Here is a 20,041-nt window from a genome sequence, read left to right as displayed (position 1 = left end):
CTTTTAAGATATGATCAATATCTTAAAACAACAAACAGGCAAGCCTTTGCCCAGATCTAAACACATCCTATAAAAGGCACTTATATTTTGAATCATATGAAACCCAACGACTCATACTATATTTTCAAACTTCATAACTATTTTAACATGTCATTAGCATCTTAACAAACCAAACACACGTCTCCTCAAAACATTTTATCATTTCTTATTACCCGCAGCAACGTGCGGGCATCAATTCTAGTACACTCTAAAATATTTACAAAACTGATGATGATGCAAGCTAGCCCATACATTTGCTCAAAAAGGGCTGAAAAAAGGTGGACGATTGGACTGGGCCTTAGAGAGGCCCTGCCAAAAGGGTGGATGGTGGGCTTGGAGCCTTGGATGGGGCTACAGCCGGAGTTAGCCAAACCTTTGTTTATCACAATTTTCTAAAAACAAAGCAACACACAACATATGCATACTACAACAAATCTGACTAGCTAGCTAGTCTATATAGTCTGCGATAAATTAAGTGCTTGGGCTCGCCATCCCCTCACTTTGCTCTGAATTCCCGAAATCCCAATACATTTTGCATTTGTAGGCCACGCTTGACAAGTCCTTGGCCGGCAGAGCAAAGCCTTCTACTTTTGAAATCAAGTGAACGATGCTAGCTAGCTGAGCTCCTGATTGAATCAGGGCTGAGTTTATTGATGCTTAATTAATTGATAGCACGAAACAACACAACGTAGCTATATATACAAATTTGAGAAGCAAACGAAGAAGCTAGAGAAGATAAACTATGATTAACTAACACAAACAGATACGATTGAGCAGCTAATTGGGCATAGAGGTTTATGTAGCGGTACCGCGGTGGCGACGACGGTTTTCTCTTCCTTTGACGCCACTTGCCTCCTCATTCTCGGCATTTGAGAACTTCCACAAGAATTTGCACTTGGAGACAACAATTTGCAAGTCTTTGGCGGTGAGAGCAAAGCCTTCTACGTCGGAATGACATTTGACATTTTGTGTGGAGATAGGAAGGGTTTGGAAATTAGTTTTCTGTTGTGAAACCCAACCCAGAAGTTCTTCATCTCCGTAAAATTGGCCTTCCTCAACGGCATTGTGTATTATTGATGATGATGGAGATGGGGATGTATTAGCAGCAGCAGCTGTTTGCAATTGTTTACTAGCATCAGTGCCAGTAGCCGATGAGTAGATCCACAAAGTGCCTTTTGTAATGAAGATCATGCGATCCACTGGCTCATTAATTTTAGCAACGAAGCTATGCTCTGGGTACTTCACTGGCCTCATATAGTCGCAGATCATTTTCATCACCTTTTCATCCATCCCTTGAAGCCTTGGTACCTACATATACATATATACAAACATACATGCATGTAACGTCATGTACTCATTTATGTACATGTACTTCGATCTACGTACAGATCGAGAGAAAGAACATACTTTGCTTAGTGCATCCATGCAGAGAATACGCTTTAGCTTCTTTTTGGTATCAAACGGAAGAATGTTGAATAGATTCTCAATATCAGCATCTTTGTCTTCTTCCAATTTTTGTTCTATGTCTTCCCTGATTTTATTCCTCAATTTCAAAGGCACATGATTTGTCAACATCCACTTGTTTATATCTTTCGCTTTCTTTTTCATCTTTTGTCTTATCTCCTCCGATCTTTCAACTCGCATCGACATAAATGTCTACACGTACGTAGTAGATGTACACCACCAATTAATATATGTGAGCAACTTGAAGGAAGATGATTGTTGAAAAAAATATAAATATAAATAAGTAGAGAGAATTAATGATGATCGAATTAATACCAACCTGCACATTTCCAATGAGATACAAAAATAGTAGCAAGCCAATGATAGAAATCAAAATTGCAAAGAAGTTTTCCCATACGTAGTTACTGGTTTCCAAACTCGTGCCAAAATTACTGTAAAAAATTAACCAAAGGACTATCAAATAAATTAAATTTGTGATATTAATCAATGGCAGAAGTTTTTCAAGACTTCTTATATAATTATTATATTTTTAATCACCTGGTAGCTAGAATATACAATATACTTTTGTGAACTGTTTAGAAAAAATATTTTCAAATAATAAATATATTATATATTATTATATGCAAACCTTAAATTTCGCAGACCCCACCAAAAACAATAAGTGAATTTCTGAGGAAAGTCTGTTGATAATGTGTTTCCAGACTTGAGGGAATCAAGAAATATTCCAAAATCAAATTTTGGCTCTTCAATGTCTGGAAAATAATCTACAGTGCAATTTTGTGTTAGGGATTCCTTAAGTGGCTCCATTGTAGCGTTATTGTAGTTGTCGCAGAAAAAGGTGCAATGTGATTTACAACTTCGATGCCAACATGATGTCTCTCGTTGAATAGAGAAAAAATACCAAAAAGCTCCGAGTACCTATTTTTTCATAAAACAATAAATTAATAAATTAACGGATCTAAGCGAGACGAATTGATACTAAAGAAAAGTAAATGTAGAAAGATGTATTTGAACAAAAATTAAAATGTTGTGTGTAACAGTAGCTAGCCAGTGAGGGTTATATATATATATATATATATAAAGCTTTATTAAACAATATTTAGCCCAATAAACATGGAGCTAGCCCGTCTGCAGAATTTTTCAATTAATATATATATATATAGAGAGAGAGAGAGAGAGAGAGAGAGAGAGAGAGAGAGAGAGAGAGAGAGAGAGAGAGAGAGAGAGAGAGAGCTGAATTTGGGCAGCAGAGAAAGCCTTAATTTGCTAGTTTTTTCAATTAGAACTTGAAATATAAATTCTGCTTATTACCCCATCAATAAAGTAAGCACCGAAATTAGCAAACCGATCACCAGGCACATGCCAATTGTGGGGTTAAGTCTATAACATTTTTCAAAGAAAACTAGTCTAACATTAGTTACTAGATTAAAGATTAAAATAAAATTGATAGGAGTATTAAAAGAAAATAAAATTAACAAGAGAAGAAAAACTTACATGACTAGCAAGGATGTATAAAAAGAAATTAAATAACCCCTTAAGCCATATTCCGTAACTCTTTGTAAGTTTCCTAGATGAGAGGTAAATTCGAAACACCCTTGCCACATATTGGGCAAGAAGAAAGAAATTCAGAAGCTTTCTATATTCCAAATAGTTAGAGCCTTTCATTTTGAAAAGGACAACAACCAAGAGCACCTATACAAAACAAACAATAGTAAACATGGGTTAGAACTTCGAATTAAGTCCATTAGCTAATTACTTAGCTAGTTAATGGATAAATCACAGCTAACTCAGGCTTAATTTGGTCTTACCTGTGGGATGGGAAGAACAGCGAGAATGTCAGTTACAAAAGAGCGCCATGACAACTGCTCAACTACACCATCAACATATTCAAATACATCATAAATTTTCGACAGCATAACATCCCAAACTGACTTTGGGCCTTGTGATTGTACCTGCAGGTATTGAGCAGCCCAACCAGCTGGCTTTCGAATTGGGTCTCCTTCTCCGGTTTGGGCTTGGATCTCCTTAGATTTTTTATAAGCTTCACGAATTTGATTTATGATATGAACTATGAAAGTGACGTCCGTGAGTGATCGGAGAGTGAGAGCTACGTTCCTCAAGGTTTTGTGCATTGTAAGGCACTTTTTTTCCCTATCGATGATTGGAATGTAAAAAAACAAGGGATCCAATGAGACTGCCAGCACACATGAAATAACAAACACCATATTCCAGTTCCACCATGGAGCAACCCTTTGATGAAAGTGTTCTGCTTTCTTTTCAGCATCTTCTGTTTCTGTAAGTCCTAGCGGGCCAAATTTCTCCGCGCTGCGATCGGAGCAATCAATTACATGTGTCCCCTCATAACCGCTTCTGCTTCTTAATCCGTAACCATCGTTCACAATACTGTTAACAAAATGCATGCAATCAGACCACCACGTCTTAATTATCTTTCTCATATATAAATATATATATATATTAAAACCTAAACCTAAAAGCTTAATATGTAATCTCAAAACCCAGATCAAAGAAAATTAGTTAACGAACCTTAGTTGAATATCATTCTCTTCCAGATCATCTCGGTTAGTACTCATAATTTCTGCTTCTTCTTCTTTTTTTCTTTTTATGTTGGATACTGGAAGGATGTGATCCTAAGCTATTAATGGATCGATCAGACAAGCAAAATTAATCTTGGAGAAGCACAATTTTCTGAAAGATGGTCCTGAAAAATTGAAAATATAGAAAGTACTACAGATGATTAGTAATGTATATGATAAAAACATATATAAATTGAGAAAGACACTTGGTAAACTGATACCAGCTAAGCTAGCCTTTAGATTTTCCTGACGATTGGAATATAAAAAAACTAAGGATCCATTAAGACTGCAATGGAATTTGTGAGGACCCTCTCCATTTTTCGGGTGTGGTCGATATGGGATTATTGGGTTTTTGGTATTGACCCGGGAGTAAGACTGATATTTGGGGGCAGAGAGAACTCACCTTAATTCAATGTGGTCTTCCTCATCGCTCGCAAGTTAATCATAATTTATGACTTACTTAATCTGAAATCTGGTAGAGACACAGACTACAACACAACAATCTTCAAATTTATCTCCCTTATAAACTTTTTATTACAAAATAATTAGGCAACGTGAGTGGACTGACCAAGACCTTCTTTTTACTTTTGTAAACAGGGAATCTATGTAAACAGAGGCAACGTGAAACTTACCACTCGCAGAGTGGACTGACCAAGACCTTCTTTGTACTTTTGTATTGCTATTGACCAAGACCTCCTTTTTTATTTTGGACTGGTATGACTACTGAGCAAAGATCATGTCCACAAGTTTCTCTCTACTCTGTTCCTATTATTTTATTTTTTTATTTATTTATGTCCACACTTCTCCCTCTACTCTAGTCCTAGCTAATATCTTCTTCATTCAGTTCACACTTCACGCTGCAGCTAGAATATATTAATTCCATGCCATTACAATATTTTATAAGTTAACCAGGACCCTAAAACTTATAACACCAAGTCCTCTCATATCACATCTCAGTTTTTTTTTTAATTATTTATTTTCACATGACCCAAAAACCCATGTGTAGTCTGTAAATAAAATAATAAATTAATGATGACTTAAAGTTCTGCATATATTTGTGCACTAGTCCACTGTGCCAGCATAATTTGGTCATCAACTGATTGGTTGTGTCCTACAGTCCTAACTAGCTAGTTGCCTTGGTGAAGCAGCAAGGGTACTTCGGGGGGTCCTGGGGGAAGGTACCTGATCCCTGAGGACCCAGCTCACAATCTTTGACTTAATTCCTACTTCCCTCATGATCATGATCATGATGACTAGTGACTACTACACCCAATTGGGCAGACTTATTATTAATTGAATGCTGCTTCTTAATCTTTGCTTCATTACGGCGACGAACTTCTCTTGCTATGGAATCAACTGCAAACTTCTCCTACTGCGCCAATTGAGAAACGCTAAAACATTGGTACAGCTGCTTGTCCTTTGTGAAATGCCCCCGGAATTTGGTACTATAGTTAGTAGACAGTTCAGATACATTAATTAAACAAATATAAAGCATTTTTTGTTGATTAATTTTGATATACGAAGGAATAATTACTTACTCTCTTGAGCGTAGTCTAACGAAGATAACACTCGATAAAGTTGCCATGTCCCGCAGGAAGGACAGAAATGATGTTCTCCACAGGAACATCTTTGTTTTGTTTGGGTTTCTGTTGTACAATTTGCATCATCACTTCCTTAAAATACTTGGGGAGCCCTTTTCTTCCTTTATATTATCCACTAGGCCCACATTTTATATATATAAAGTTTCCTTTTAGAAAAGTTGATTCAATTATTGTCAAAAAGTTATGGAAATTAATAAAAGAAAGATGTAGCATTGACACAATAATGGGTCTCGTCTCTCCTCAAGTCTTCTTCAAACAAATTTGTTATCACCAAACCCTCTACTGGATGAGAAACGATAAAACTTGATATTTTCGATTGCATTTGACGAGTCAATCAAACTTCAGTATGGGCTTTTAATTCATTTTCACACAAATTTTAATGCATTTGTTTCACACATATATTATAAATGCCACCCTCTACATATATATGTTTTGGCCAATAATGTAATGGATTTCATTTGGGTTTTTTTAATTTACTATCCATCAACATGACAACATCTAAATAAATCAAAGCACAAAAAACATTATAGTTTTATATCAAAATAAGGCTTAAACTATAAATTGGGTGTCAAATTGCACCTCAAATTAAAAATTTGATTAATTTACCCCTTAAAATTTTAAAAATATGTCAATGCATGTAGCTCATTCTGTCAATTTCTTAAAATTTTATCCATGTTTCCGTCCAAATACATGTCACATGCCATGCACGTGTGTGAAAAAAAAAAATGTCTATTACTGTCCTTTTTTTAGTTTTTTTATTTTATGCATAATATTTATTAACCCAATTTTAGGCATAAATTAATTGTCCATTTACCTTACTCAAATGGTGCATGACATGTGTTTGGACGGAAATATAGATGAAATCTTGATGGAATGAGCCATATTGGCTAATTTTAAAAAAATGGAGAGGTAAATTAACCAAATTTTTAGTTTGGGAAGTAATTTGACAACCAAGTTATAATTGAGATAGCAAAACAGAGTTCATAGTGGTCCACCCATCCTTCCCAATTCCCCACCGTTATGGGTTCTCCACCTCTCGCATCCCATCATATGAGTCTCTAGTCCATATTCCAGTATTGGTTATTCTCAATCTCTTAATAGACATATATAGAAATGGAGTTAAAAAAAACAAAAATTGTCGAAAAAATGGACTTACATTGTTCACGGCGTTTTGCTATGCCTTTTCTTCAAACTGCGTTACTTATTTAAAAACTAAGATGTCTCCAATTTAATTAAAAATCCACGTGTCCAAATGGTATTTAACCTTATCTTTTCGTAATACCACGTAACCCGTGTTACGGAAACACTGAAAAATTTCTTGTTGAGATAGAACAAAGTGCTGCCTCTTCTCTTTGCCGCAAATTCCCGAAATCCCAATACATTTTGCATTTGGAGGCCACGCTTGACAAGTCCTTGGCCGACAGAGTGAACCCTTCTACTTTTGTATGGCATTTCACATTTTCAATGATATATATATAGGCAATTCAAGTTGTACCTATATAAATTATCCCGTAGGTGCGTCCACATTTTATATATGTAAGGTTTCATTTAGGCAAGTTGATTGAATTATTATCAAATCCTCTAGATCGAGGAAGCATTGACAATGGGTCTTGTCTCTCCCCAAGTCTTTTTCTAATAAATTTGTCATTACCAAGTAGTCAAGTAACAACCAAGTCTTTTACTATGACAACCAACTAACCCAGCAACTCTTTCCTTCTAAACGCTAAACTAGTCTCCTGCAGTTACACATGCAAATTTGAATTTGTTTAAAACTTGATAATTTCGATTGCATTTGAGGATTCAATCAAACATCTAGTCTAGGCTTTCATTTTCACACAAATTTGACTGCATTTGCTCACAAATATTAAATATATGATATACCACCCACTGCATATATATGTTTATAGCCAATAAGGGGAAATGGTTTTCATTTGGGTCTTGTTTATTTACAATCCATCAACATGACAACATATTGTTGATGCAAATTCTCGTAAGGTAGATGCAACAACTTAGATAAGTTGACCTGGCTGATCAGGTGCTTTGTTGGATGATGAAGTGGATGCTGGTTGAGATCTTCCTGTAGACAAAAACAAGATCAAAGGAGATGGACCGGTGTGGTACCAGCCAAACACACTCCGATGATGAAATCAGTGGTGGTGTTTGATGGTGGGTGAGGAAGAACAAAGGAAGAACTTGGGAGAATGGGAAGAACAAGGCAAATGTTCTGGGTTATTCTCAGCAAGTTGGGTAGGCTTTTTTTTTGTAGAAGGGAATGCAAGTGTTTTTGCGTGTATATTGGTGGATTGCTAGGTGCCTCATTTTATGCATATGTGGTGTCTTATATAGGCAAAGGAAGACTTAATGATTAAGTTACCTGCCTGTGAACGAATGGTTGCCAGAGACCCACGCACCTGGTTAGACCTAGTTGCATGCTCAGCTGCTTGCTTCCTCAGCATTCAATGCTGCATTGAATGCTCCATTAAATGCAAGGTTGGAAGGTCCAGGTAAACTGCCCAGCAGTCATGAATGCAAGCCTGATATTCTATCTGTCAGAGGATTGTGTCAGGTGCATTCAAGTGTGGCGGTTCGTCCTAGCGTGATCTTCCTGGGAATGGCGGCGGAGAGCCGAGCCGAGCCGATACGAACACATGTTTTCATGTGAAGACACGAAGTCCATGTGTGGTCGGATCGGGCATGGGAATCCAGGCCGAGCCGGTCCATAGATTGGAGTCTTTCCGAGCCCTAACTGGTCGACGCCAGAACTCGGAAGGAAGCCATCTCTTGTGCCGAGCCGAGCCGAGCCGGGATGATCGTGGGAAGATGGACACTGGACCCCATGGAAGATCATCGGTTCGGCTCGGACCGAACAAGGAGGGGCGGTGTGGAGATCCGGTCTGAGCTGGTAGAGGAAGTGTTGATCAGTGATGACGTGGAAGTCAAAGTTTGACCACTGAGAATCAACTCCGAGGTGGATGTCTGACCAGCCACGTGTCGAGCTGTGATTGGCTGTTCGGGTCGATGTGGGTTTTCCCACAAACAGGAGTCCCCCAGCTTCCGATCCGAGCGGGCAGTGGTGGATTGGAAGTTGAAGTGTAATCCCAAAGATGGCGTGTTCGCTTGGTCCGAGCCGAACCCTACAAGCCCATGTTCCCGAAGATCCGAGCACATGACGACTTGTGATTGGTCAGAAAATCTCTGGGACAGGTGAAGGGACGTTTGATTTCTGCATGGGGGAACGTAAGGGTCACCTCATTATGGGTATTTTTGAATGCTTGACAGGTGTCAAGATCTGGCATTTGAAGCGCCAGAAATGAAGGGCTGAGATCGGTCTGCATGAGGATATAAATTGGCAATTTCTCTCTCTTCCCTTTCATTTTCCTGAAGCTCACTTTCTCTCCTGCAAAAACTCTCTCTCTCACCGTGAAATCTTCTCTCTCACCGTCGTTGGAGTGGTAGTCCGATCCCAACATCGACCGGGTACGGCGATAGGCGAGGTGATTCCGAGGGTGTTTGGGGCGGAGGGATTTGGCCGGACAAAACCAGTAAGTGATTCTGTCCACTTTTGAGTTTTTTGTGTTTTCGGGTTTTGGGTGTGTGTTCTTGAGAGTTCTTGAGAAAAACCACTTTTTGATTCAAAAAGCAAGAGAGAGAAAGGTGAGAAGGTGTTTGCAATGTCTGAGACTGACTCGAGTGGTCGGCTCGGCTCTGGAGAAGCCTTTCAAGGAGATAGTGAGGCTGAGATGAGCCGAAGTCCATCTGCGAATGAAGCCGAGCCGGGCCGAAGCTCACCTGCGGGTGAGGCGAGTTGGGACGGCTTGTCCGAAGAGTTAGACGAGGCCGGCTCGGCACTGAATCGCAATCCGGGTGGAGAGCGCCGAGCCCGAGGGGATCAGGAAAACCCCGAGATATTGAGTTCCGACTGGGAACAAGGCACGGCCGAAGGAGGTGACGAAGAACCTCTTGACGTCGAGCCGATCGCCACCATCCCGAGCAGACTCACTTCAGGCTCGGATGAGAGGGATAGAGGTCACGAGGCATCGACCTCGGCTCAGGGGGTGACGGGAAGTCCGATCGACCCGGACTTCTACGAGGAACTGGCGTGGAAGGCCGATCAGATCCCCAATGAGATGACCGAGTACCATCTCAGGGACTTGAGGGATAGGTACTCGGTTCCCGACTCCGTGTTGATGAGGTTGCCGACCGAGGGGGAGAAGCCGAGCCGACCCCCGGTAGGATGGGTGACTATGTACCCGGAGATGTTTGAGAACGGGGTTCGGCTTCCCCTGCACACCTTCCTGCAGGATTGGCTCGCGACGATCGGCGCAGCGCCACACCAGCTGAATCCGAATGTATACAGGATCATCCTGTCCATGCACATCTTGTGGCACAAAGTGCACAAGTGTGTGCCACACAAGGATATCCTGTTCTGCAACTACGCGCTGAGGTCGAAGCAGAGCGAGCTCGGATTCTACAACCTCCAGGCGTACTCAGGGCCACTCTTCGGTGGGAATCCCTCCTCCCAGAAGACATGGAAGAAAAGATACTTCTTTGTCTCTGGGGATTGGGAGTTCGCCGATCCGAACAGAATGACCTCGGCTCGGGTCCCCAGAGCTTTTAGAATTCCAGGTGGGCATTGGGTGTTAGGGGCCGATCCGAGGACAATTTGCATACGTATTGTGTTAATTATATTATATTTTTGTCTAACTCTTTTTGGTTTCGCCTTCGCAGTCAGCTGGGGCAAGTACAAGCTCCGAGGCGAGCTCAAGGACCAGATCGCCGCGATCAGGAACTCACCAGCAGAGTACTTGTCAACCAAGTTTCTGCTCGGGGAAACCCAGATCAGACTGAGCGGGATCTCCTGGTTTGTGCCCAGGTGGAATCCTAGAGCCGAGAGGGGAATGGCGCCCACCGACCTGGAGACTCGCCTTAGGAGGAGGGCGGCCCGGAGCGTTCAGAAGAAAGCAGCGGGGCGGCCCCCTGCCGAGCCGGTCCAGGCTCCTGCTCCAGCGGCAGCTCAGCCAAGATCTCCTGCGCCGAGACCGGTTCGGCAAGCAGAGAAGAGGAAGGCTCCCCAGGCCGAGGCCCCGGTGGAGAAGAGGGCTCGGGCCGAGCCCGGCGGTTCTGGTGCCGGGGCGTCCGGTTCGGCGCCCCTGAAGGCGGTGGAGGTAGTCCCCGGCCTCGAGCCGTTCGTCACGGGCCTCAAGCGCGTGATGACCGCGAGGGTGCAGGAGGGGCTGTGGGCCGATCATGGCGAGCCGGGCTTCAGCCACCAGGCTCTGATCGCATCCCGCCAGGCCATGTTGGTAAGTCTCTTTTACTTCGGATTTCGTCTATTCGCTCGGTTCGGACTAATGATGAATTTGTTTTTCTTGCAGCTCGCCATGAGGCAGTTCGAAGCTGCTAAGGCCGCCGTCGATGCCGAGGCGAAACTGGAGAGGTTTCGGGCACGGGTCGTAGAGCTGAAAGAGAAGTTGGCCGAGGCCGAGCGGACGGTCAATGCCGAGCGCGAACGGTCGGAGGGTCTGCAATCCAGGCTGGCCAGGAAGGAGGAGGAGGTCGGTCGGCTCGGCAAGGAGCTTGCCTCCTCGGAGCAAAATGTGGCGGACTTGAGGCATTATGTCGGCGATCTTCAGCGAGACGTCGAGGCTGCCGAACGGAGGGTCGAAAATGCCGAACTCAGACGTCGAGCTGAAGTGCCGAGCGCCCAGGCACTGGCTGATGCCCATTTTGATGGGTATCAGGAGCTCTTGGAGGCGATCAAATCGAAGAGGCCGGACTGGGATGTCTCATTCCTTGGCGAGTCCGATGACGATGAAGACACCCAGGGAAGTCAACAGGATGAGCTTCCTTCTCCCGATCGCCAAGTCCGCGCCGAAGTCGAGCCGACTCCGGAAGATCCTCCACTGCCTGCATATGAGCCGACCCCGATTCCCCCGGTCCCCGAATCCGATCCCAATGCTGAGATGCAGATCGGCGGGGTTGAGGTGGTGCAGCTCGGCGAGGAGACGCCCGAGGAGTCTACCGAGCCGATCCAGGAGGGCCCTGCCGAGCGATCTGCATGATGGCTGATTTTATTTAACTTTTATGTTGTCTTGTTTTTGTTTTTTGTTCCCGAGCCGAAGTGTGGCTCGGGTTTAATTGTTTTTGGAACAATTTGTATTTGGTTTTATGTTGTTTAATTTTATCAGAATTTTCTTTATATGATACAAGCTGCTGTCAGTTCGGCTCGGAAATTAAGCTAACGACAAAAACTAATAACACATGGAAAAGAAAATGATAAAAGTGAAAACATAATAAGAACCAAGACATTTTGAGATCGGCTTGGCATGCCGATTAAAATGAAAATGAATGGTGATGATAAATTAGAACTTGTCCTCGGATCAGCTTGATAAGCATAACCAGGATAAGTAAAAATTTAAAAAAAAACCCTAGTCATCTCGGATGGGCTCGGCATACCCATTGAGATATTTAGGAATGCAGTTTTTTTGAGAAAAATATTCAAACCTACTTTCAGATCGGCTCGGCATGCACGATGAAAGTTTTGGTTGGAGTGTATATTTTTCTTTTAGAAATATCCTGTTGAACGTTAGGACTGTAGGAAGTCGCTTCGGCTCAGACAGGGATTTTTATAGACCTGATAAGTCTGTACCATGCCGAGCATTGGGCCGAAAGTGGCGCGCTAGTTCGGCACGGGAGTTTATAGACCTGATGAGTCTGTAATATGCCGAGCATCGGGCCGGAAATGGCGCGCCCGCTCGACACATGAGTTTATAGACCTGATGAGTCTGTAATATGCCGAGCATCGGGCCGGAAATGGCGCGCCCGCTCGACACATGAGTTTATAGACCTGATGAGTCTGTAATATGCCGAGCATCGGGCCGGAAATGGCGCGCCCGCTCGACACATGAGTTTATAGACCTGATGAGTCTGTAATATGCCGAGCATCGGGCCGGAAATGACGCTTCGGCTCGGCACATGGGTTTACAATTTTTTCGAAGGAAACACTTAGATCTTTCCTCTTTGTTAGAAGTGTATAGGAGTAGAGTCCCCAGTGTTTGCTTCGAAAAATAAGAAAAAATGAGTAGAAAAAATGTTCATCTTTTCATTGATTGGAATGGGTGTTAGGTCGGACAGTCCCCGATCCTAACTACATTTTTACTGGTAATAAGTCTTCAAGTGTTCAGCGTTCCAGCTATGCTTGAGAGGCTTCCCAGCCAGAGTGGCCAAGTTGTAAGTGCCGGGCTTGACTATGCCCGTGATTCTATATGGTCCGGTCCAGTTCGGATCGAATGAGCTCTCTTTGATAGCAAGGGGATTCTTTTTCATGACGAGATTGCCCAATCCGAAGCTTCTGGGTCTGACCCTTTGATTGTAATATTTGGCTACCCTTTGTTGGTAGGCGGCTCGGCAGAGATCGGCGTCGGTTCGCCTCTCCTCGATCATGTCCAGGCCGAGCCGAAGTCCGGCGTCATTGGTCTCGGGATTGTACGTGCCGGTCCGGAATGAAGGAGTCCCCATTTCGACCGGGACGACGGCGTCAGTTCCGAACGCCAACGCATAGGGAGTTTCCTTCGTGGAGTTGCGATAGGAAGTTCGGTAGGACCAAAGTACCTCTGGCAGGAGTTCAGGCCAACTTCCCTTAGCCTTATCTAGTTTAGTCTTGAGGGTTTTCTTGATGATCTTGTTGATGGCCTCGACCTGTCCGTTCGACTGCGGATGGTATGGCGCGGTGAAGCGCAAGTTGATGTTCAGACGTGAACAAAAACTCCTGAACTTCTTGCAGTCGAACTGCTTGCCATTGTCCGCAATGATGGTGTGCGGCATGCCGAACCGGCAAATGATGTTCTTCCAGACGAAGGTCTCCATCCGTTCGGCTGTGGTTGTGGCCAGGGGCTCGGCCTCGGCCCATTTGGTGAAGTAGTCGACTGCTACCACCGCCATGGTGACTTGCCCTTTAGCCTTCGGCATAGGACCGATCAGATCGAGTCCCCACTGCGCGAACGGCCAGGGGCTGGATATGGAAGTCAGCAATTGGGGAGGTTGATGGGGAACCGCGGCAAATTGCTGGCATTTGATACAAGCGCGAGACAGATGATCTGCGTCCTTGTTCAGCGTTGGCCAGAAGTAACCCTGTCTGATCGTCTTGTAGGCGAGGGCTCTTCCTCCCGAGTGGTTTCCGCATATCCCCTCATGGATTTCTCTCAGCACATCCTGACCTTCTTGGGGAGTGACACACCGCAAGTAAGGCAGGGAGAAACTCCTCTTGTAGAGCTGACCATCGATCATGCTGAACCGAGCCGACCTCGTTTTGATGAGACGTGCTTTATCCCTCTCTGGGGGGAGGATCCCGGAGACCAAGTATGTGATGATCGGCGTCATCCAGTTCGGCTCGGCCTCGGTTTGCATAACCGTGGCCTCGGTTTCGGCGGTGCTAGGTCTGTCCAGGATTTCGACTGGAACATGCCTGGCGGATCCGGTGTCTGTGGCCGAAGCCAGGCGCGCCAAGGCGTCGGCTCTGCAGTTCTCTGCCCTCGGGATTTGGGATATTCTGTATTCGTGGAAGTTTCCAAGTAGCAGACGAGTCTTCTCGAGGTAAGCAGTCATGCTAGGCTCTCGAGTCTCATACTCTCCCAAAATCTGATTGACGATTAGCTGGGAGTCGCTGAAGATGTTTAGTTTGGTCGCGCTGAGCTCCTTTGCCAATCTGAGCCCGGCGATGAGTGCCTCATACTCTGCTTCATTGTTTGATGCTTGAAATCTGAAGCGAAGAGCATACTCCATCACAATTTGTTCTGGGGAGATCAGAACAAGCCCGGCTCTGCTTCCCATGGCGTTGGAAGATCCGTCCACATAGAGGGTCCAGGTGAGGAGATCAACCTGGCCGCGTTCGCCGATTGTGTTCGGATCGGCTGCTGTTGTCATAGCGTCGGTGCGTGGTGGATCTTCCGTCGAGGTGGTCGACTCACAGATGAAGTCCGACATGGCCTGACCTTTGATGGCCGTCCTGGGACGGTAGATGATGTCAAACTCGCCGAGCTCGATTGACCATTTGATGAGCCGACCCGAAGTCTCTGGTTTTGCCAGGATTTGTCTGAGCGGTTGGTCCGTCAAGACAACGATGGAATGAGCCTGGAAGTAGGGCCTTAATTTCCGAGCCGAGCTAACCAGGGCGAGAGCCATCTTCTCGAATTTTGGATACCTGGTCTCGGCATCGGCGAGGGCTCGGCTCGTATAGAAGACGGGGTGTTGTACACCGCCGACCTCTCTCACTAGAACTGAGCTGAGAGCCGAGTCAGAGACAGAGAGGTAGAGAAAAAGTTCTTCACCTTCTTCTGGTTTGGATAAGATGGGAGGTTCCCCCATGTGCCTTTTCAGATCTTGAAAGGCCTGCTCGCATTGGGGGGTCCATTCTATGCTCTTCCCTGCTCCCTTTAAGGCTTTGAAGAAAGGGAGGCACCGGTCAGTGGACTTCGAGATGAACCGGTTCAGGGCGGCGACTCTTCCAGTCAGACTCTGGATTTCCTTGCGTGTCCTTGGGGACTTCATGTTGATCAAAGCCTGGATCTTCTCCGGATTGGCTTCAATCCCCCGTTGGCTGACCAGGTAGCCCAGGAACTTTCCTGACCGAACCCCAAAGACACATTTGGCTGGGTTCAGCCGCATCTGATACTCCTTCAGGACTCCGAACATGTCTGAGAGGTCCTTGACGTGATCGTCCGCCCTGACGCTTTTGACCAGCATGTCATCCACGTAAACCTCTACGGATTTGCCGATGGAAGATCTGAACATGTGGTTGACCAGCCTTTGGTAGGTGGCTCCGGCATTCTTGAGGCCGAAGGGCATGACCTTGTAACAGTACATGCCGCGATCCGTTATGAAAGATGTGCCTTCCTGGTCGGACTTGTGCATCAGGATCTGATTGTATCCAGAGTAGGCGTCCATGAAACTGAGGAGCTGATGTCCTGCTGTTGCATCGACGAGCTGATCTATTCTGGGCAAGGGAAAACTATCCTTGGGACAAGCCCTGTTCAGATCGGTGAAGTCCACGCACATCCTCCACTTCCCGTTGTTCTTTTTTACCATGACCACGTTGGCGAGCCAGTCGGGGTAGTTGACCTCCCGGATGAACCCGTTGTTTTGCAACTTGGTTACCTCTTCAGCCATGGCGGCGTATCGGACCGGATCGTATGACCTCCTCTTCTGACGGACCGGTTTGCATCCCGGGTCAGTGTTCAGCCTGTGGGTGATCACGTCAGACGATATGCCTGGCATGTCATCGTAAGACCAGGCGAACACTTCCGCGTTGGCACGGAGGAAGTCAATTATGGCGGAGCGCTGCTCGGGGCTGGTCTGAGTCCCCACTCGGACGAGCCGATCCGGTGCCTCGTCAGAGATCGGCACTTCCTCCCAAGCCTCGGCGGGAAGGGGTCGAGAATCTGAGATCGGCTCGGAAGTGAAGTCGAATGTCTCCGCCCTCGGCCACCTGCCCGAATCGGCGATGGAGTCAAGCTCCTGCGAGTTCGGCAGCTGACCCTTCTGCTTGATTGAAGCGGCGTAGCACGACCGAGCCGAGCACTGGTCCCCCTGAATGACGATGCAGTCGTCGCCCACCGGACATTTGATGAGGAGGTTGGCGTAATGGACGATGCAGTCAAGGTCGACCAGAGCCGGTCTGCCCAGAATGATGTTGTAGGCTGACGGCCGCTTGACGACAATGAAGTACGTCATGCAGGTCTTCTTGATCGGCCCCTTCCCGAGCGAAAGGGGAAGGTAGATGTGTCCGAGGGGCTGAACCACTTCTCCCCCGAACCCGACCAAGGCAGGTGTATCGGTCTCCAGCTTATCCTCGCCGATGCCCATCTGCGCGAACGCAGAGTGGTAGAGGATGTTGACTGAGCTCCCTCCGTCGACGAAGGAGCGCGCGATGGTTGTCCCGGCCACCTCAGCCACTATGACGACCGGATCATAGTGGGGGAAGATGATCTCGTTTGCCTCGTTTGGCTCAAAGGTGACCGGTGCCCAGTCCTTCCGCTGTCTTTTGGAAGTGCTGGGCTGACCCGCCTGGATCGACAGGGACTCGTGTGCTTGAGCCGCCTGTCTGACATACTCCTTCTGGGATCGGTTCGAGTTCCCCACGAAGGTTGGTCCCCCCCCGATCGATCCGATGGCAGCATCCTGGACCTCGATGGTGTTGGTGGGCTTCTTCGGCGCGGCCTTGGGTACCCTAGGCCCACCGGCCAGGAATTGATTGATCTTACCCGCCCGGGCAAGAGTCTCAATCCCGTCGCGGAGGGCGTAGCAATCACCCGTGACGTGGCCGTGATTGGAATGGTATTTGCAGAAGACGCCCTCCTTGATTTTGTCTGGGGGTGGTCCCTTGATCTCCCTTGCGACTGGGAGTTGGTCCTTGACCTTGGAGTAGATTGTCTCCAGACCGGCGTTGAGGGGAGTGTACTCCGTGTACTGGACAAACTTGGGTCCCTTGCCCAGAAGTTGGCGTGGCTCCTCGGTCCTGGTCTTCTTGGATTGGACCTGGGGTTTGGGAGTTGCAATCTCTCCCTCCTTCCTCTTGGCCGAGGTCGGCCTGGGATTCAGGGCCTCCACCTGAGCATCCCACTCCTCAGCCCGTGCCCACTTAGTGGCTTCGGCAGAAAGCTCATCGTAAGTGGAGGGAGGATTCCTCATTAAGTGGGAACGGAGTCCCCCGGCGTGCAGGCCTTGCATGAGGGCATTCTTAGCTGACCTATCGTCGCAATCGTCGCACTTCGTATATTCGATGTTGAAGCGGATCAGATAGGCCTTGAGGCTCTCCCCCTCCTGCTGCTTGATGAGCGACATATCGTTCAAGTTGTAGAGTCGTTCGGATACAACCCGATATCTCGCCAGGAAGGCCCTCCGGAGGTCGGAGAAGGAGTCGATGGAGTTCGGTTGGAGGGTTCGGAACCAACCCCGAGCCGAGCCCTTCAAGGTCGAAGGGAAGATTCTGCACTTCGTGGCTTCAGATGCCTGGCGGGCCTCCATGGCGTATCTGAAGCTGTCAAGATGGTCGTAGGGATCCTTGGTCCCGTCATACTGATCCATCTTGGGGGGCTTGGTGTCGCGGGAGACCTCAGCATCCATGATTCTGCTGGTGTACGGGAGGGGAAGTTCCTCCCCGTGGTCGGCTCTACCGGTATACCCCCTGGAGACCTCGACATGTCCGAGCCGATCGTGGACGCTTCGGATCTGGTCCTGGACCAAAGTCCGAACAAGATTTTCCACATTGGGCGGGGTCGGCTCGGCCGCATTTTCCCCTGAGCACTCGGCCTGGTTGCCGAGTCTCTCACTCACCGGCTGACGAGTGAGCCTCTCGCTTGCCGGTTGTCGATCCGACATGATCATGGTGGACCCCAGTCGGTCGCTCACTGATCGCCTCCCCGAGTAAGTTCCTGATGGGGAAGGATCCTGACTGGCGATAGGGCCGAGTCTATTCCGAATCGGGCCCCTGGTTTCGGCCGAACCGGCAGGACTGTTGGCCCCCAACCTTGATTGGGCCGGGGGTCGTCGATTTGTATTCGGGTCGGCACGGTCTCCGCCCGAATTCCTGGGGGCACGTTTCCCGAAAGCCGCCTGTTTTTGCTGAAGAAGACGGTGGGCGTTCAGGCATTCGGCCTGTTCGGCCGGGGGCATGTCCTCGAAGCCCGGGAAGACGTGATCCGAGTCCTGCTGATCGGTCTGGTCGTTCGGCTCGGCAGGAGTGCTTTGCCGAGAAGGAGACGGCGAAAGGACCTCCTGCTCGGCTCGGGTCCGGCGTGATCGGAAGCCCGATCCCCCACTATTCTCAAGTTGAGCACGGTGGCGTGCAAGTTCCCCGGCCAGCTCGGCCTGTTTTGCGAGCAGCTCATTATTCTGCTTCAGGAGTGCATTCTCAGCGGCCAGATGTCGCTGACTCTCCTTAAGGAGTTTGTGAGCGGCTCGGATCTTGGAGGAACCTTTGGACTTTGGCGTCCTGGGGAGTTGTGCTCCCCTCGTTTTCTCAGGTGTCTCAGGCTGATGTTGTTCATCATTCTGAGACGCTCCTGAAGAAGAACTGGTGTCCCGAAATATGGTAGTCATGATGACTTGCGTGGAGGAAGAGCTTAGCGTTTGCGGTGATGAACACAACGGCTGAAGTCAGCTTCCCACAGACGGCGCCAATCTGTTGATGCAAATTCTCGTAAGGTAGATGCAACAACTTAGATAAGTTGACCTGGCTGATCAGGTGCTTTGTTGGATGATGAAGTGGATGCTGGTTGAGATCTTCCTGTAGACAAAAACAAGATCAAAGGAGATGGACCGGTGTGGTACCAGCCAAACACACTCCGATGATGAAATCAGTGGTGGTGTTTGATGGTGGGTGAGGAAGAACAAAGGAAGAACTTGGGAGAATGGGAAGAACAAGGCAAATGTTCTGGGTTATTCTCAGCAAGTTGGGTAGGCTTTTTTTTTGTAGAAGGGAATGCAAGTGTTTTTGCGTGTATATTGGTGGATTGCTAGGTGCCTCATTTTATGCATATGTGGTGTCTTATATAGGCAAAGGAAGACTTAATGATTAAGTTACCTGCCTGTGAACGAATGGTTGCCAGAGACCCACGCACCTGGTTAGACCTAGTTGCATGCTCAGCTGCTTGCTTCCTCAGCATTCAATGCTGCATTGAATGCTCCATTAAATGCAAGGTTGGAAGGTCCAGGTAAACTGCCCAGCAGTCATGAATGCAAGCCTGATATTCTATCTGTCAGAGGATTGTGTCAGGTGCATTCAAGTGTGGCGGTTCGTCCTAGCGTGATCTTCCTGGGAATGGCGGCGGAGAGCCGAGCCGAGCCGATACGAACACATGTTTTCATGTGAAGACACGAAGTCCATGTGTGGTCGGATCGGGCATGGGAATCCAGGCCGAGCCGGTCCATAGATTGGAGTCTTTCCGAGCCCTAACTGGTCGACGCCAGAACTCGGAAGGAAGCCATCTCTTGTGCCGAGCCGAGCCGAGCCGGGATGATCGTGGGAAGATGGACACTGGACCCCATGGAAGATCATCGGTTCGGCTCGGACCGAACAAGGAGGGGCGGTGTGGAGATCCGGTCTGAGCTGGTAGAGGAAGTGTTGATCAGTGATGACGTGGAAGTCAAAGTTTGACCACTGAGAATCAACTCCGAGGTGGATGTCTGACCAGCCACGTGTCGAGCTGTGATTGGCTGTTCGGGTCGATGTGGGTTTTCCCACAAACACATATATATAAAATTAATCAAAACACAAAAAACACTAGGTTTATGCTAAAATAATGTAAGATGTAGGATTTATGTAAGATTCGGCTGACAAAATTAAGT

At 46.9% G+C, this 20,041-nt stretch overlaps 2 protein-coding genes across 3 annotated transcripts; one reads left to right on the top strand and one right to left on the bottom strand.

Moving 5' to 3' along the window:
• Positions 1–654: 654 nt before the first annotated feature.
• Positions 655–4,657, bottom strand: LOC147289226 (cyclic nucleotide-gated ion channel 1-like). 2 transcript variants are annotated; one of them, XM_086234708.1, is made up of 8 exons: positions 4,501–4,657; positions 4,048–4,222; positions 3,312–3,906; positions 2,998–3,195; positions 2,132–2,421; positions 1,823–1,934; positions 1,447–1,695; positions 655–1,347 (listed from the first exon to the last, which is right to left on the bottom strand). In XM_086234708.1, the coding sequence occupies exons 2-8, from the start codon at positions 4,092–4,094 to the stop codon at positions 835–837; spliced, it is 2,004 nt and encodes a 667-aa protein (XP_086090834.1). In that variant the 5' UTR covers positions 4,095–4,222; positions 4,501–4,657; the 3' UTR covers positions 655–834. The 2 variants fall into 2 exon arrangements, with proteins under 2 accessions (XP_086090834.1, XP_086090835.1); XM_086234709.1 differs by lacking the exon at positions 4,501–4,657 and adding an exon at positions 4,319–4,494.
• A 4,712-nt stretch (positions 4,658–9,369) lies between these two features.
• On the top strand, positions 9,370–19,265 carry LOC147289225 (uncharacterized). The gene is made up of 4 exons (XM_086234771.1): positions 9,370–9,724; positions 10,427–11,001; positions 11,074–11,432; positions 19,250–19,265. Exons 1-4 carry the CDS (start codon positions 9,370–9,372, stop codon positions 19,263–19,265), a joined length of 1,305 nt encoding a protein of 434 aa, XP_086090897.1.
• Positions 19,266–20,041: the final 776 nt, after the last annotated feature.

Source organism: Dryas octopetala, chromosome 3 (genome assembly GCF_963921425.1).
Source record: "Dryas octopetala chromosome 3, drDryOcto1.1, whole genome shotgun sequence".
In the NCBI taxonomy this organism is placed as follows: Eukaryota; Viridiplantae; Streptophyta; class Magnoliopsida; order Rosales; family Rosaceae; genus Dryas; species Dryas octopetala.
The sequence above is the reverse complement of the archived record's forward strand: the minus strand, read 5'-3'. Positions and strand labels throughout refer to the sequence as shown.